The sequence below is a fragment of the Aplysia californica genome, unplaced genomic scaffold, assembly GCF_000002075.1.
Source record: "Aplysia californica isolate F4 #8 unplaced genomic scaffold, AplCal3.0 scaffold00057, whole genome shotgun sequence".
Taxonomy (NCBI): Eukaryota; Metazoa; Mollusca; class Gastropoda; order Aplysiida; family Aplysiidae; genus Aplysia; species Aplysia californica.
This window is the reverse complement of record NW_004797327.1, coordinates 298,594-317,294: the sequence shown is the minus strand read 5'-3', so window position 1 is coordinate 317,294 and position 18,701 is coordinate 298,594. Positions and strand designations below refer to the sequence as shown.

At 39.5% G+C, this 18,701-nt stretch overlaps 1 protein-coding gene across 2 annotated transcripts in view; it reads right to left on the bottom strand.

Annotated features, from left to right (window-relative positions):
* Positions 1-594: 594 nt before the first annotated feature.
* Positions 595-18,701, bottom strand: part of LOC101848729 — a 19,009-nt gene continuing 902 nt past the window's right edge. Inside the window, exons 1-4 of one of the 2 annotated variants that reach the window (XM_013079594.1) lie at positions 11,857-11,894; positions 10,157-10,205; positions 6,271-6,402; positions 595-1,017 (exon numbers count right to left, since the gene is read on the bottom strand). In XM_013079594.1, the coding sequence (XP_012935048.1) occupies positions 877-1,017; positions 6,271-6,402; positions 10,157-10,205; positions 11,857-11,879 (345 nt within the window). In that variant the 5' untranslated portion in view covers positions 11,880-11,894 and the 3' untranslated portion in view covers positions 595-876. Of the gene's footprint in view, positions 1,018-6,270; positions 6,403-10,156; positions 10,206-11,856; positions 11,895-18,701 lie in introns of those variants that run through there. The other variant, XM_013079595.1, reaches the window with a different exon arrangement.

Below are 18,701 nucleotides of genomic sequence, written 5' to 3'. Positions count from 1 at the left end.
TAACCTAATATTTAATCATGTTGATAGGGGCGTTAAGCCTATACCCGGTAACATGCACATGCACCACCTTCCAAAAGAATTTATCTTTTGGGAAGAATGTATGTACAATAATGTAAAAATTATTCCTCTGTAATAGCTAACACAAAAAGTTTAATGAAAAAATCAATGCCTCCTTTTCTGTTTGATATCCTCCACAAAACTCAACTGACCTCACTGTTGATTTCGAAAAGTCATATGTCCAATACATATAAAGATCTACTATAATATACCCATTGCACTTAATTGCACCAAGAAGCAAAACTCTAAATAACACGCATTAAGTTTTTATTTTTACTCTAGGCGACCTTCCAAATACTTAAAACTTTCTAAAATGAAATCACTTTATACTCATATATCATCCAATATATATGTGTTGAAAAAGGTGCAATCCACACTAAGTTAAGAGCAATAAATATGCAGAATGTGAAACCAACAAAAGGATGTGAAGTGCGAAGGCTTTGTACAGACCTTCATGCCATTGGTAATGGTATCACAGGTAAGAGTGCCATACTTTGTGTGTAAAGGAACTCAAGACAATGATGAAAAGGACAAGTCTTTTCAAGGTGAAGATGTTTATTCATTTCACAAGCTATAACATTCAAACATAAAAACTACTCAGTTATTTATCTTTCATTTCTCTTGAAAGTGACTGAGATACGTTCCTGCACTCATTTCCATACACATAAAAAAGAAGCCCTACTACATCTAGGGTAACTCATGTTGTTATCACAAATTTTCCTTTTTCCTTTTGTTCCTCCTTTCTTGGGCTGTGCTTGTAAAACAGTTATCTTCTCACCCCAAATCCCTACAAAAATTTGAAGTATACATGATGTCTCTCTATTCATTCTTGGGTGGAGCTGCCATCCGCCTGAGGGTATCGAAAGTGAGGACGACTCCAGTCACCACCAGGATGCAGGAAATTCTGTACAAGGTCACATCAGCGGGCTGCTTTTGCCAGACCAGCAGTCCATCGTCTTGCTGTAATGTTGGACAAAAACAACTATTACAAATTTACAGATAATAATATATCAATTTAGATATATGGGTCAGACAGTCCTGAGCTGAGTACAAAGAAACATTCTATTACTATCAGATTATATTTTCTTCCCCTTCATCCTCCTAATACAGTGGAACTTGGATTAAACGAGCTCGGATTCAACGAGAACTCGGATTCAACTAGATGAGATAAATTCCCTGGTTTTTTTCTTCTTTAAAATCAATAAAAATAACCCGGATTCAACGAGCATTTAAATCAGCGAGCTCGGATTCAACGAGGTCGCTTCCAGGGTGAACAGCCCCCACAGACGTGGTTTCGCTCATTTTTCTCCCAGAACGAACTTTATCTATTCCTGGAAACCATCCATTGCAACTGCATCGTGAACCATTACAATGTATTCACTTAGCCGATTGCATGCGACCAATCAGCAGCCTTTTTTCATACCAACACATGCCTTGTTGACACTCGCACGTGTCTACTCTGGCATGTGTCTGGGTCGGATGGGCGGCCTGCACATGTGTGGCTGTGTGTGCGTGTCGAGGGGGGGGGGCACTAGCGATCCGGGCGTTGAACGTTGCAGATACAAATGTGTTACAGTCTTTTTTCCCCCTCGGCATCTGATCACTATTACCATGATAAGCTAGTCCTGACGTAGATCTACATAATGAATTGTGCGCTGGTCTATGGAATCAAAAGTTGCCATGTGCTAGGCTCTACACAGCAACACAACTTTTTGGTAAACAATCAAGATGACACAGGCGTGCATTTGAACGAATCAGGTCTTTTTTTTTTTACACAGCTCATCATAAGCAGGCATTTCAGGCACTACTTATGACTTCTCTTTATGCATTACTTGCTTAGTGCCTCCTGTAATTAATTATCTAAACAAAACCTAATGTTTGCTATAACGAACACTCGGATTCAACGAGGTTTTAGGTCAGGCCCGGCGACCTCGTTGAATCCGAGCACTGTATAACCCAGAGGGGAACTGACATGTTCTAGTTGTCAACTTTTAACCGAGATGACTGAGTTTAACCAATGAACTCTTTGATCTGGGTGGTGAAGAGCCTAAGAAAAACAAGTGTGTGTGTGTACCTCCTCTCTTTTGACAGGGATAAAAAAAAAAGTTGGGAGAGCCTAGGTGTACAATTAAAAGTAAAAAAGAGCAGGCCTGCACACATTATACACAAGGTGCCATTTTGTGCCACATTAACAAAGATTTTTGTTGTTGTTGTTTTGAGTGAGAGAAAACGACATGTCATCAAATAACATGAACTAAACATGACCTAAAAAAAATCAAGTCTGTTCCGCCTTAGATTCTCATGACTTTAAAAAATTTCCTTAGAGAAGCACCACAAGGGTTAAACATTTCCGTCACATGATAAATATAAGTATCCCGTAAAGAGAAAATGCAGTATGGGCACGAGTGTGATCATAAAATTAGGTGTCAATTGTAAAATGAAACTTTAATTTGACTGTTACAAAAGAGTTTGTCTTCAAGATCATGAATTTAAAATGTATTTTTTAAAAGTTTTACTTAAAGTGATATAAGTGAGACATTGTAATTGCAGCGGAATCAGGTGCTCGTCAAAATAATGAAATCGGCGGTATAAGGGTTGGAAATTAAATCACTGCCACCATGAAAAGTACACTGTGTGCGGCATGGCTAGTCTAGTGGGTTTGGCAACCAGCCTTGTTATCTTGAGATTATGGGTTTGGGGGCTGGCGAGTCAGCTCGGTCTGACATTGTGTTCTTTGGAAAAAGACTTTACTCAAAATGTGCCCATTTGGTATGGTCCTATCGGAGATGAATATTAAATTCTGAAGTCCCACCTCTTAAATAACTTTACAGTATTGCAAGCGGCGTTAACCCCTTCGCTGCCTTATGACATAGGCCTACCTGTAAAATCATTCAAATGTGTAATTTTTAGTACTGTGCTGTACCATTTACGTCAAAGAAGTTGACAAAATTTGCCGCTCCTGGTTGCCTATATGACGTTTCATGTACGTCACGCTAATAACCTGGCTCGAATTCTTCTATACAGACAGTGTTTTAGCCACAAGCGCTACGTAGATTCGTATTCGGAAATAAAAGACGCGCATATCGGTACCAAATTTGCTAGTATTTCTTTACTGTCAGGCTTGCAAGCAATCGATAAACATAGATCTAGGCTTGCAGGCAGCCGCATGCTCTCGTAAAACGTAAACATCGAAATGGTTTTAAAAAGGCAAATAAATTCACTTTTTCACTTTGACTTAGATTTGCAGATTATTCGAAATTATGAAAACCCGGTCCCCAAAATATGTCAGCAGTGCACTAGATCTAGACCGCACGTCCATTAACCCTATCCGTACGTCTGGTTTTACTATCATATCCATTCCATACGACGTGGGGAACTCTGTACCTCCACTTTCCAAAGAGGAAATTCACTCGTTCATCCGATCTGTACGCTTTGCATAGCAGTCTGTCAAATTGATTTTTTGAGAAATACTGAAAGTTTCAAAGAGATCTTTGCACTAGAAGTACCGGGTATTCGAAAATGTGAAAAATACAACCCCTGGGGTACAAAATGACACCAGGCGTATGGATCGGGTTAACACTGGGCTATTCTAGCTGTTGTCCTGGGTAATGAGCTCAGCTGAAAATTAGTGCTGACAGTAGGAATGTATACCCCCTGGCAACAAAAGGGTTAAACTTATACATGATACAATTTCGCAACTGGACAGACAGATGGATAGTACACACGACTTATCTGGTGTCAAGGCAAAAGAAAGCAAAAGGGATGCTGATGAGCCTTGTAAGTCAGATCACGATCATGACAATGAAACCAATACATCTGTGCGGATATTCGAGAATATCATACATCTAATACAAAGAAAATATATAAAAAACATTTCAATTAGATAGGGAATTCAAGTTTTGCATCATGGAGTCATCTGCGCTTCACTGTATTAGTACAGATGAATAAAAAGTAGGGTATTTTTTCTTTCAAAAAATTACTTGGCAAGAATTATCAGCTGGCTAAGACCTCTACAAAAAATTAAAGATCAGCTACAACTTGGAGCACTGACTTCGTGCAACTGACAGCCAAACAAGAGAATATACTACAAGCCTGCCCAACCCAAGAAGTACTTGAAGAACAAAGGAAATATTGGCCCAATTCAAGGTCGGGAGCCCCAAAACTCTATGGGAGTCCGGAGAACCTGCGGCAAACAGCATTCTTCACACTAGAGACTGGGATGTCCATTTAAAGATGAACGAGAAAAAAAAAGAAGCTAGCGGTAAAGAAAAGCCTGGATTAAGTGATTTAAACCCCAACCAAATCAAAGAGAAACAAGGGGGAGAGCCACCAGCTAAAGTAACATGCAGAGCTGTTAAAGTACTTTTTAAAAAAGTACTTAAGTACAAATTTAAGTACAATCTAAAAAATGTACTTAAGTACAGTAAAAGTACTTTCCTATAAAATGTACTTGAGTACAAGTACTTTTTAAAAAGTACTTATGAGTACATTTTGAGTACTTTCTGCTAATATGCTAAAACACTTCAGCGCTTATGCAAAACATCATATTTTATAACTTATCCAGTATATTTGACAAATTAGGCTATTTATTACTAAAAATGTAAACAGTATACAAAGCATTTGAATATACAATGTACGCACTGAACGGTGGAAATGGTCCGTGAAGTTGAACAAAAAACAACCCAAATGAACAGACGCAACTAGTGGGTAAGTGATATTATGAATAGAACTTGTTTGAGCAAGACAATGTGATCAAATGTAAGTCAGTCCTAGAGGTCGGAAAGTTCTACAGAAAGAGTATCCAAATTGAAAAATGTAGATACAAATTTGCTCTTAAGAAAACATAAAATTGATAAAAATGGCTCGCATAGAAATGGAAAAGTGCATTGAATTCTTCATTAACAAATCCTCAAGGAATCAATGTAGCCTTAAGCAAAAACCACACAAAAAAGTTTAAAAGAAATTTAGGCAGCCTAAAAATTGTTAGATACACATTGAGAACACAGTTTCAGTTTCAATTGATTATCGTGGTCTGACAGACTTTGGTCACACTGTGTAGTCCACGGCGCCAACGGCAAACCAAAATACAATAGTTTCCTAGAGTCTAGTAAGTGTAGTGTAACCAAAGATTCTCTACTGCAGTAGTCTCCGCCTAAGATCCCAGTGTTCGGAAGCAAGGAAAATATAGAATCTAGGATCTTAGCCAACGAAGCCAAGGAAGAATCTACAGTGACCCATGAACTGACGTGACCTGGGTGGATTTATGACATATGGCAAGCAAAGAGTGGTCAACCTTGATTACCAATCACAATGGCATGAGGCATGCTATAAATAACATTATATATACACACTCATTAGCCTATCGTGAGTCTTGAGATCTTTATCTACGTTTATCCAGTTGCCCCTCCCCTTTACCTGTCCAACAATTTTAGCTTTCCATCTCTCATTGAGTCCCCCCCCCCCCCTCAACCTCCTTTGTCATTACGCACCATTATCATGATGTGACCACACTAATTAAAATTCAGGTTGTCTCGCAAATTCGGGAAAAACTGCTTTAATGGTCAGAGAAGAGTTCACAGTTTGATGTGATCCCACCTGGAGCGAACTTGTAGGCCCTACCCACCCAGGGAGTGATGTAAGTTTAGGTGGTGAGGTCAGATGCGAGAGCGATGTTCGGGGAAAACAAACGCATCGGTCAGTTCACACCTCGGTGTGATCCCGTCTGGAGCAAACACTGCACCTTTTCAAGGAGTTTTACAATGCTTGTGATCACATTCACGATAGTGGCTGATCTTTGAGGCGACGGGCCGTTCTTTGATCTCAACTTTTAACTCTTGGCGGTTGATCGGGTTTTTGCTCCATAAATTATGATCAGAAATGCCTGCACTTACCCTTTCATTAAGCTACCAAAGTACTCAAAATGTACTTAAAAAGTACTCAAAAGTACTTTTATAAAAAGTATTGGAGTACAGTAAAAGTACTGGTTTCAAAAAGTACCAGAGTACAATAAAAGTACCGAAATTTGTAACGTAAGTACAAGTACCGGAGTACTTGTACTCCGTTACTACCAGCTCTGGTAACATGTTAATGTTATTAAAAATAAAAGCAGCAATAATTTTTAAAACACTTAATAGGGTTTTGAAAAGGGGGGGGGGGGGGAGGAGGTGTTGTGAACGTAAACTTGTGTAGTATTGCAAACGCATGTTCACTCACACAAAAACGGGTCTGCAGTTCCTGCAGCTTCCTGTATCTGGATGAGTTTGGCACAGGGTACTGTCCTTGTGATGCTTTAGGCAAAGGTTCTGCCAGGCTAGACAAGCGTCTCAAAAAGATACGACCAAACATCTGTGGATTAAAAAAAAATATATCATTCATTAGATGATTTTGTAAATGAAATTATTTGTTTACTTGATGATGAACACACCCCCTCCCCCCCAATTTGAAAAAATAAACCATGAAAGATTAACCAACTTTATGATCTTTGCACAGAATCTTTGTTAATGAATGGCATTATCAGCTCGATAATTTACATAGAAGCAATTAAGCTGGCCCTCCAGGAAATCGCAGTCTTGTAGACTAATATAATCATTATCATGCTTAAAAGTCTGCTTTCCCCCCTGTCACTGTAAAATAATACAGTATTCAATTTTTTTTTTTTTCATAATTGAAATCAGGGTTTGGTTGATTTAAATCAGTTGATTAAAAAAATTAACTTGATTTTAAAAATAAAACTCATGCTCATTAAAAGTCTGCTTTCCCCCTGTCACTGTAAAATAATACAATATTCAATTTACTTTTTTTTCATAATTGAAATTAGCATTTTATTTTTATTTTTAGACAAACACAAGCGTGTACACACACACACACTATAATAAAATGCAAGTTTATCTATAATTTACCCCCCCTTCCTTTTAGACTGACATTTTTTTCATTTTTTGTCTGTAGCCATAATTCACTGATATAGCAGATTAACTTAATTATAGCTTTCTTTTGCAGTTGCTTAAATTAATCATTACTTAAAGACAATGCATTTTGCACTAATAGAACATACTTTTAGCCACCAAAAATCCCAAACTATGTTGACTTTAAAAAATAAAAAAAAATAATCCGATTTAAATAAAATAAATCTGATTTAAATTTTAAAAATCGATTTCTTAAATTTTTATTTAAAAAATCAAAAAAATCACCAACCCTGTTGCCAAACCAATAAACCCATATCTCGAAAACCTTACATCTCCTTGCTATAATACTTCATGAATATGGGCACTAAATGTCAATCTGTAACTGACAGAAAGGGGAGTTTGAAAAAATTTTTTTACTTTTACTACACCGATTTCCTTCATTTTGCACCATGAAGGTAGCTTTTCTCCCTCCAAGGAGGAAAATCTGGCGAGTCCAAACAACCAAAATGTACCAAACTAACCTTGCTAACCAATGGGCCATGAGTTAGTAGATCTAGTGCTTGTTAGCAGCAGTGCAGTAGACGGTAAGATTGTACTTTACCGGACCACTGGTCGGAACTACTTTCGCTATGGCGCCCCTGGTGCCTGGTGGCCTGCTATTCTTCCTTTCCAAGCTCCCCTACTCACTCTCCCACTCAGCTTTCTACGTCCTCATCCTTCGACTGCGAACAACTGACTGACGTCTCTTACCGGGTTTTTCAGTCATCACGACCATGCCACCGCGCCCTTTGACCCACGACCCTGACACCTTGAGGCTAATTGGTCAATCTAATCACGGGGTCCACTATTCTTATTTGCTCGTGACTCTGCTAGGTTAGGCCTAGCCTACTCCTGGTCAGGCAAAGTACAATGGAGGGCGAGAGATGCGCACGAGAGCGCATTTGCACACAACCCCCTCGGCACTACTCGCGACTTGGGGAGTGCTGCGAAGCAAGGCTCGGCCTGTTCCAACTTTAATTAGATCTACCCCGATTGTCCACTTAGCTCCATGGTCCGCTCATGTTATTGTTTATGTTGGGCGCCATCTGTCGATTTGCGCGATCCATCAATCACGCAGGGCATTTGGTTGATCAAGGAAACGCGCGACAATCCATCGATTGTTGCGCATTCTGTTGATCAGTGGATCGCGCAGCACTTTTTGTCGATCCGTTTGGTTGTGCATTCTATAGATCTTACCCTTGAGTTTTGTTATGTTTTGTTGTCGTCCAGTGTGTAATTTAGTTTCACTCTCCCAAGTCAAACCGAAACTGAATGGAAGTAACTGGAAGTCAGGGTTACAATAACGAACTAATCAAAGTGACTATTCGAGTCCGAATAGACAAAAATTATAATCGGACTCTGAATTGAGTCCAGTATGATGTCCGTTCCGACTTCCGACCCTTGTTTCTAATTATTTCCAGCACATTTATTTCGATTATTATGATAACAATTGAGACGTGAGCTTTAATATCCAGTTACTAGATCTATCTAAACTGGTCCCCCCTGCGTCATTTGTATGAAAAAAATTAAGTTGACCCGGGGGCAAAGTTAATTAATTATGTCGACCAATGAGACTGCGTGTAGCATTTATATCGCACTCTCGGCTTATGGGGGAAGAGGTGTTGGGAAGAGGTCACGGCTGTCGATTTTGTGCGATGTGGTTTTTTTTTAAAATTACAGAAAAACTCAACACTCAACAAAATCAAATTAAACATGTGGAAAGACAAATGGTGGTGGAAGTAATGATGATGCTGTAGTGGAGGTGGAAATGTCGGTTTCCGTGTACTTAGACACTGCCATAGGGTAGATCTAATGAGAGTGCAATCAGGGTTAGGCCTATAGGTCGGTGAGTACCACTCACTGATGTGCTCAGTAAACTAATTATCTTTTAAAAAAAATTCATTTCATCATCATAGTTTATCGACAGAATGCGCAGTAAGTATATATAATATTTCACGGATCGACAAAAAGCGCAGCGAGATCCGCTGATCAACAGAATGCGCAACAATCGATGGATTGTCGCGCGTTTCCTCGATCAACCAAATGCGCTGCACGGTCGATGGATCGCGCAAATCGACAGATCGAGCCCAACATTTACATGTGTGTGTGAGTTTTTAGATTATTATTGCCAGGGGCTGAAATCCCCCACTGTTGTTATATTGATCTATGTAAACACACGATTGTCCGCTAATGTTGTTTTGCATTTGTGTTTTTTTTGTTGTCCCCCCTGACCCCCCTGTTGGTATGATAAACGGAGGTCCACCAGAGTTAAATCCCCTACCCACCCTCAGCCCTCAATCACCACCTCTCGCTCATCTCGCCTCTCTGCTGGCTTGCGCTGTGCGTGAAGTCACCCGCGGAAATACCTTTTGTCCGCACGTAGAGAACTATGAGTGCGTAGTTCGGCTAGGCCTAGGCGTGCCTGCGAGACAGGTGGTCCGGTAAAGTACAATCCAGCCTAGTAGACACTGCCTGCTTTGCCCTGATTTAGTTCGCATGTTCTTTACCACTTTACCATAGCCATAGATAGATAGTCCATGGCGATTGTCAAGATTTCCGCGTTTCATTCCGATATGTGCGTTTTTCATAGCCTCAGGTATGTTTCGCTTTGGTCCCTAACCCTAACCCTGGTCAGGGTTAGGGTTAGGGTTAGGGTTAGGGTTAGGGTTAGGGACCAAAGCAAAACATACCTGAGGCTATGAAAAACGCACATCGGAATTAAACGCGAAAATCTTAACAATCGCCTGGGCCTAGATTCTAGATCAATTCCCATAGGCATAGCCTTGCTAGATAGGACTTTAGACTTTATTCAAGATCAAAGGTTAGACCTAGAGACAAGGACAGAGGTTATTTCAGTCAATTTTCCATACCTCTAGATCTACTCAAAACTTGTCAAAGATGACTGGACATCATTATTTTATAAGAAACGTGACAAAGATACAACAAGGGAATGGCCGCTTGAAGCAGCGGGCATCAGACATGCTAACTAAACAGGCAAAGGTCAACGGCACAGTAAGTTACAGCCTTTGATTTACAGCTAGGACATGTATCTAAAACTGATCAAATCAGTAAAACTAATAAGTCCCTATCTCAGTTGAAATCGACAACACTAGTTAAATGCTTGAAAGGGGAAGGAAATCATTTTAGCAAAATCTTACTGTGAATGTCCTTCGTTTTGTTTCAGTCACAAATCCAGTGGAGGGGCAGCTGAAGAAGGCCAGGTACAAAACAGTAACACAGTTGAAGGAGAAAATGTAAGGAGAAGTGATATCTGGCCACAAATAATTTTACGCGACCATCAACTCTTTCCTGAAGTTTCATTGTTTTAGAAAAATTTCTTGCAGTATTGGGTAGGATAAGTAACAAAGCTGATGAAATATAGTTTTTTTAAAGTAAATTTGTAACACATATTAACGAGATCCGAAGACTGACATATTAGGCCCTATGGCCTACGCCTACTTTTTCTGCATACAAACCGGCATTATAAGTCTTTTACGAAAGGAACGTATAATAGGTTTATTCGATCGGAAGAGGGGGGTTTCATTAAATTATATTAGAGAGAGAGAGAGAGAGAGAGAGAGAGAGAGAGAGAGAGAAGGGGTGGGGGGGGGGAGAGGTTGTGCCGACTGTGTTGAAAACACACAACGTAGTAATTCAACCTAGGAGTTTTTGCTCTGAATGCAATAAAGTAAAATTTCCTGGTGGTGCAATGATCAACAAAAGAGTTTGAGTGAGGATGAGACAGAGAGACCAGATCGAGACAGATAGGGAGAGAGAGAGAGAGAGAGAGAGAGAGAGAGAGAGAGAGAGAGAGAGAGAGAGAGAGAGAGACAGACAGACAGACAAACAGACAGACAGACATACAGGCAGACAGAAAGAGAGAGAGAGAGAGAGAGAGAGAGAGAGAGAGAGAGAGAGAGAGAGAGGAAGAATAGCATTAAGTTTATAGAGAATGAACGTATAATTCTGTCTGTATAGCCATTCAAGTCAGTTTCATAGCGACTGTGTAGTGAGTTTTTATTACAGTATTCTACATAATTTTTAGTGCATGCATTGCCGGGCTCACTGAGTGACTAATTAGATATATCTCTTTTTTTTCTTTTTCTTTCTTTAAAAAAAAATACCTAGAATCTAGGGCCTACACATTTATACATAAAATTATGCTCTACGTACACACCTGTCTAATTTTCGCCTTTTGTCCGAGAAGACTAGGTGAAGATCTTTTCTACCATAATATCAGGGGTGCGGCTGAAAGACAGTAAGAAGGAGCCAAGTAACAGTAGAAAGACAGCAGTCAGGAGCCCAGAGGAGGGGGCAGAAGAGGTGAGGGTAGAAAGTGGAGACTAAATCAGACGACAGAACATTGTTAATGTTAGGGAGCAGGAAAGGATGTGAAAGGAGAAATTTTTAGAGAAGGAAATTTTCCGTCGCTATTGGGATTCCCCTCCGAGGATACCGGAACTAAAGCTATTTTGGTAGCCTCGCCCCGGACCTATTGAATGAGAGGCGAACAACGAACATCTTAACCCCAAGGCCACGAGAGCCCCCGGACCTATACGTTCTTATACTATCTCTGACCGTCTAGTCCCGGACCTATGTTTGCTGTTGTATTTCCCCATAGGGATCAATAAAATGTAATTTATTATTTATTATAATATGATAGCAGTTGAGTTGAGTAAAGTCACAAAGTCGTTCGATACTGTAAAGGGTTCCGTTTGAAAATAACGTAGCGTCTTTCAAAATGTACTTATTATTTTATAGATTAAAAAAAAATTGTTGCAAAAATATCGCGAAACAAATATAGGGCCTACATTTTTATAGAGTAAATATAAATGAAGAGCACAATAACGTTTATTACATGGCTTCTTTTGAGGAAGGCATTAAAGTGAATGTGGGGACGGATAGGCTTCTACAACTCGTTCAGACTACCAATGCTATTCTGGGAAAAGAAACAATATCTCCCCTCCCCTTTGCAACATCAGATGACGAACTTAATATTTTATTTGTGACTTTTTTTCAATGACAAAATTAATAACACACGCTCTTCCTTCACTCGACCTAAAGCCAAATGGAAATTTACATGGGTACTTGTTTATACCGGAACCTCCCGAAAACAACCGAAACCTCCCAAAACCACCCGAAACCACGCCAAAACCCCCCGAAACCACCCGAAACCTCCTCAAAATTTCTATGATATGATGTTATTTTGCTATGCTATCTATCGCTCTGTGGGAAAAATATTGATCTGTAATACAATATTATCGTTTTTGGACTCTTTTTTTGTTTTAGTAAGTGTTTTACTGCACTTGCAACACGATAAGGTTAAACTCAACCGAGTGCCGAAGATTAGAGGTGTTACAAGAGAGCAACAAACACAAAACAGAAGGAGGCGGGAGATAAGGATGATAGATGTTTGATAGGAAAGAAGGAGCAAAACACACCAGAGCACCCGCCAATCACCCACTTGGATACTTCTTGATCCTGAAAACATTATTTAAACTTTTTTTAAAAGTACGATAGCATTATATATAAGAGACAATATTTCACTTGGTTTGACTTATTTGTTTTTATTTCAAACACTTTTTATTTGGCATGTACAAAGGAAAAGTGCATATCTAAAAATAGTCTTGGGGAATTAGTGGTATATGCTTTAGTTTTCATTTTACGGGACTTAAAAAATTGGCTTATTGCATAACTGAAAAAAGGGAAAAAACCACTTTCTGACGCCATTTATCAAAAGCTACAAGTGCAATAAAAAAATTCCTCAAGACAGTTTTTAGAAATAAGAGTCGTTAACATTTTGTGAAAGTTACATTAAAATCGAATAAGATACAGCAAGAAAATGGGATAAAATGTGTGAAAATAGCATTTTAAGAAAATGGCCGATAAAGGTCAGAAAAGTCCAAAATAGTTCTCATTCCAATTAGAAACCGTAAAAACATATTTTAAACTCGAACATGGCAACTTCTTGATAATATTAACGCAATAGAAATAGAATGAACGTTTCCTACTAAAAACTGAAACATATAGGCTGTGTAAAACATGCCTTTTGAGAAAAAAGTGGCAATTATTTTCTTTTTAAAATTGTCTACCCTCTGCTCTAAAATCCCTTCAAACACCACTTTAGGGTATAGAAAATCTTACATACGTTTCTGGACTTTTGTCCAGGAAATATGCAGGAATAATATTATATAATAAGTGATAACCCAAGTTTTTTTTAAATAATTTCACTCCAAAATATTTTATGGGTCACTTCATAGTCACTTCTCCATAGAATACTTCACAACATGCATAAGATAACAGACATTAAATAACGCATCATAACATTATGTGAAAATCTATAGTTGAATACTACTATAACACTAATTAAAATTCTAAGAAGTACAGGCTATTAATTGCAACCTGAGCAGTCGCTAATCAGTTAAAACAAAATAAAGAATGGAGTTGAAAAAAGATTTCACAAACTGTCATTTTCTCTTATAAAAAGAACCAAGAACCAGCCGACATAATATTTTATCCACAGAGCGATAGATAGCATAGCAAATAACATCATATCATAGACATTTTGAGGGGGTTTCGGGTGGTTTCGGGAAGTTTTGGGTGGTTTCGGGTGGTTTTTGCGTGGTTTGGGGTGGTTTTTGCGTGGTTTGGGGTGGTTTGGGGAGGTTTCGGTTGTTTTCGGGAGGTTCCGGTATAAACAAATACCGGAATTTTCATAATTTACTGAACATATTATATTAGATTCTTTTAGTCCAGTTACAGACAGTGGCGGGGCGCCATTGGTGCAATCGCTCCACCTAACCCTGGCCTTCACCCCCCCCCCCCTTTTTTTTCTTTCTAATTGTTCTAAACCAGTCAGTGCTCTAGATCTACATTAGGCCTACTTCGGGAATAGAGAGAAGTGGTTTATATCTATGGACCTACTACATCCTTGCGATCCGTTACCCGCTGGCTGCGCCAGTGAAGAGACAGACGGCGAGGACGGTTTATGCTCGTTTGCACCGCTTGAGGTAGTGTCCGCTGGGAGCAAACAAAATCTTTGCACCAAAGTTATTGTTGTCACTGTAGAGAAATCTAGGCATAGTTCTTCCCGCACAAGAAGAAAGGTACATTATGAAACTGCTCTTCGCAGCACCAAATTGGTGGCAGATAAAAATTTGATCAAAGTTTCCGCGAGCCTATCTACTACACTTGTAGAGTCTACGGTAACTCAATGAAGAATGGGAATCGGAACTGTCGTCTCTCTCTATTGTGTAGCAAGTCCTGGTGCTGCACGAAGTAATTAGAAATCTTTGAATCTTCTCAGATTGTGAGCATAGTGAGTTGTTAGTATTGTTTCACTTTATTGCAACTTTTATGCGGTTTCATACAGAAACAGTTGTAAATATCGATAGATGTAGATTACGGAATATCCGGTAGATTCTAATTGACTTTCTCTAGAAATCTTAATAGTAGCTACTAAAGCCTATTGCCCATTTGCTCACTTTCCAATTGGTCGCTTTTAAGGACAAGGGGGCTATCCCAAAAAAATGCTGCTTTGAGAAAAACGAAGGTAAAGTTGTTGCCCCTTGTTCAGTTTCTTTAAAAGACAAGGAGAGTTTTCTCTATAACGCAAAAAATATACACACAAATGAAACTAAACTCCTCCTATGGGTAGGCCAATGCCCACTTTTGGTGTAGGTCAAGATTTCTGGAAACCCTCGAAATCTGGGCAAAGATTTGATCTGGGTTAGCCCGCTTGTCCTTAAAAGCGACCAATTATGCACCACCTTGTCTGCAATCCACGCGACGCCACAGATTACAGGTACCGATATTTTAAATTGTATCAATGGGTCAACCATAAAAACATGTGACCTTGACCCCATGCCTGCTCAGGTACTCAAAACCTGTATTGATATTGTCCTACCTCATATTACTCTGGTAGTGAATATGTCACTTGTCACAGGCACTGTACCAAATACTTTCAAACAAAACAAGCTATTGTTAAACCTTTATTGAAAAAACCCGGGCTTGATGAAAATGAATTTAAAAAACTATCGACCAGTACGAATGTGCAATTTGTCTAAAATATTCTAGAGAAGATTGTTTTAAGTCAAGTTTTGGTTCACTTAAAAAACTGGCCTAGAGGAAATTTACCAATCTGCCTATAAAGCTCAACATAGTACCGAAACCGCGAAAGTAACATCTGATTTATTGGGTTCCGTTGATAGCAAAACTTTTACTTTAAACTCTTTTGGATTTTGTCTGCAGCTTTTGACATATTGTATTTTACTCACAAGACTTGAGCGCTCATTTGGCTTATCAGGTACTCTGCTTTCATGGTTTAAGTCATATTTACTAGAAAGAGTTCAATTAGTGCAAATTAAAAACAGCTTTTCAAAGCAGGTCAGGCTCGATTATGGAGTTCCACAGGGGTCTGTTCTTGGACCAGTGCTCTTTACTTTATATACACAGCCCTTAGCAAACATTTTACAAAATCAGGGATTGAAGTATCATTTTTATGCCGATGATTCCTAAATGTATGTTAATGGCACCAATCTAGATCTGCCCAACATGATTTCTATCTCAAAACAATGTTTTTATAAATTTAAAAAGTGGATGACAGTAAACAAATTGAAACTAAACGAAGAAAAGACAGACTTCATTCTTATTATTATAATGGAGCTAAGCCCGTTTGTGGGGCCAGTATACCCTTTTAACATAGGTGCCCATATATTACAAAAATATGATTCAGACAAGAATTGTCCCAAAGGGTTACGTGGGCATATTTTCAAATTTCGAAAACTACCTTTTGATTTTTCAGGTTTGATGGTTTTTCCTGGAAATCGAAACTCTCAGATGTTTTCACTTTGTCATTATCCATTTCATATTTTACTGGGCACTACTTTCGTTTCATATTGTGCTTCTTCGTGCGTGTGAGTAGTTTGCAAGAACAGAAGTGCGATTTGACGGTGAAAGTTCGTGATTCGGAGGTTCGCGTAGACAATTCTTTCATTGTTCCGTATAACCCAACACTGTCTCTTGGATATCAAGCGCACATAAATGTTGAAATTATCCACTCTGTTCAGGCAGTGAAATATCTTTACAAGTACATCTCAAAAGGCGTAGACCGCATCCTGATGGAGGTTCGAACAGACACTGAAAATGATGAAATCTCAAGATATGTCAATGTTTGATACATCTCTGCGAGTGAGGGTTTTTGGAGACTGTTTGCATTTGAAATCCACAGTAAATACCCGCCAGTGGAAAAGTTGCCCTGCCACCTTACAAATCAAGAAACAATTTTGTTCCAGCCTGAAGATATTCATCAAGGAACCCCAGCAACAAAATTGACTGCTTTTTTTCAATATGAATACAGAAGACCCAACAACAAGAAACATCATCTATCCAGATTTTCCTCTCTATTTCACTTGGAATAACAAAGACCACAGGTGGCAGAGAAGGAAACGAGATGTGGGAAACCCAGATAACCCAAAGGAGTGTAGAACTGACTGCATTGGGCGCATCCAAACTGTGTCGCTCAGTCCACACCAGGCAGAGCTCTACAACTTGCGACTTTTACTACACCACAAGCCTGGGGCAATCAGTTTTGACGATCTGAAAACAGTAAATGGATCAAGTTGCACATCTTACCAAGACGGATGCAACCAACTTGGATTGCTTAATGATGACACGGAGAAGGATGCAGCTATGCAAGAAGCATCTTCCATAAGATTTCGACCTCAGTTACTTGCATTAAAAACCATTCTCATCTATTGCAGCCCTGCTGATCCTCTCTCATTTTGGCACAAGCACAAATTGGAACTGTGCTGGGACATCATGATGAGAGACTAGGTCACAGAGTTGAATCCGCAGATTGAGAACCAAGTGTTGCTACAACTTCATCACTTTCTTGATAATGATGTGTTGGATCTGCACAAAGACTTTCAGCTGCCACCTGCAGAACACAGTCACTTTGAGGGAGAACAACCAAGTATTGTCAACAAGGAGTTGAATTTTGACACAAACAACACGAGAGAGAAGGTGAGTCAAAAGTACCCAAAGCTTAATGAAGAACAAAGAGTCGTGTATGGTGCTGTGGTAGAGTGAGTTGTACAGAAGAAAGGCAAGATATTTGCCCTGGAGGCAAGTGGAGGTACTGGGAAAAACCCACACATACAAACCTGATTCTTGCGGCTGTCCGTTCCTTTAAGAAGATGCCTTTGCTACAGCTCTGTCAGGCATTGCAGCAACTCTGCTCTCAAATGGCAGAACATTACACAGCAGATGCAAAATACGTCTGTGTGTGAACGAACAGTCCACGTGCAGTGTGAGTCCCCGAGATGCCAGTTGCACTTTATTACGCCAAACAGACCTGCCCATCATTGATGAAGTATCGATGGGCCACAAACACATCTTTGAAGCCATAGGCCGAACACTTCAAGATATATGAGGGAATAACTCTCTGTTCGGTGGGCTAACTGTGCTGATGTCGGGTGACTGGCGCCAAATACTACCAGTAGTTCGCCATGGCTCAAGATCACAGATAGTCAATGCAACCCTGAAATCATCATATCTGTGGAAGCATGTTAAAGTGCTCAGACTGACAAGCAACATGAGGGTTTTGCTTACAGGTGAGACTGCTGATTTCTCCAACTATCTATTGAACATTGGTGATGGCAAACACAACGTATGCTAGCAAACCGGGGAGTTTTCGATAAAACTGCCAGATGACATCACAGACAACATAATTATTCTCTTTCCATATATGCGACGGAAACAATTTCCGGTTAGACCTGCTTTTGCAATGACTGCCAACAAAGCTCAGGGACAGACTTTGAAAAGGATAGGGGTTTCTCTACAACTACAAGGCAATTTTTTTCCCCACATGGACAATTATATGTCGCAATGAGTCGCGTTGGGTGTAGGGACTCTATTAGGATACATACTAACAGACCTGTTGCCCAGGACGGAGTTCCAGATGGGGCATATACCAGCAATGTTGTAGAGGTCCTACGGCAATGAATCAGGTACCGGAACAAAAGTTTTATCGTTGGCTTTCCTATCACTATATCACCGTTCGTAGAACGGGTCTGTGTCAAGTTTAAATAATCCACGATTAAATAAAGATCTGGAAAGTGTCAACATTGATTTATATGGGCAAATGACATCTAGTAAAGAAGCTGATAAGAATCTCGGTGTATATATTGACCATCACTTATCAATGGGTTCGTTTGTAGGATCTCTGTCCAAATTCCTTTATTTTCAACTGAGAATGATAGGCCAAGTTAGAAAGTACTTAAACGAAGAGACCACAAAACATTGGTAACATCTTTTATCCTATCTAGATTAGACACGGTGATGGTAACTCAATCCTAGCAGGTCTGAACAACAAATTTGAATCTTGTACACATAAGATTACCATTATTATTGTTACCTAAGCTGTCTGAGATTTAAGACCACCTATAGTCTCCTGCTAGTCGCAACTATGTAATTATCTTTGGGCTTGGGTTTACAGTTCTAAGCTCCTTGGCTTGGGTCTAGCTTTACTACCCATAGTAAGAGCCAACAATTTACGATTCGATAACCCTTGGCTATGACAATGTGTAAGAAGGAAGGTAAATTATAGGAAGGATAACCCGCTGTTTTTCTTGGTGTCTTCATGCATGAAACGTGTGTGTGTGTGTGTGTGTGTGTGTGTGTGTGTGTGTGTGTGTGTGTGTG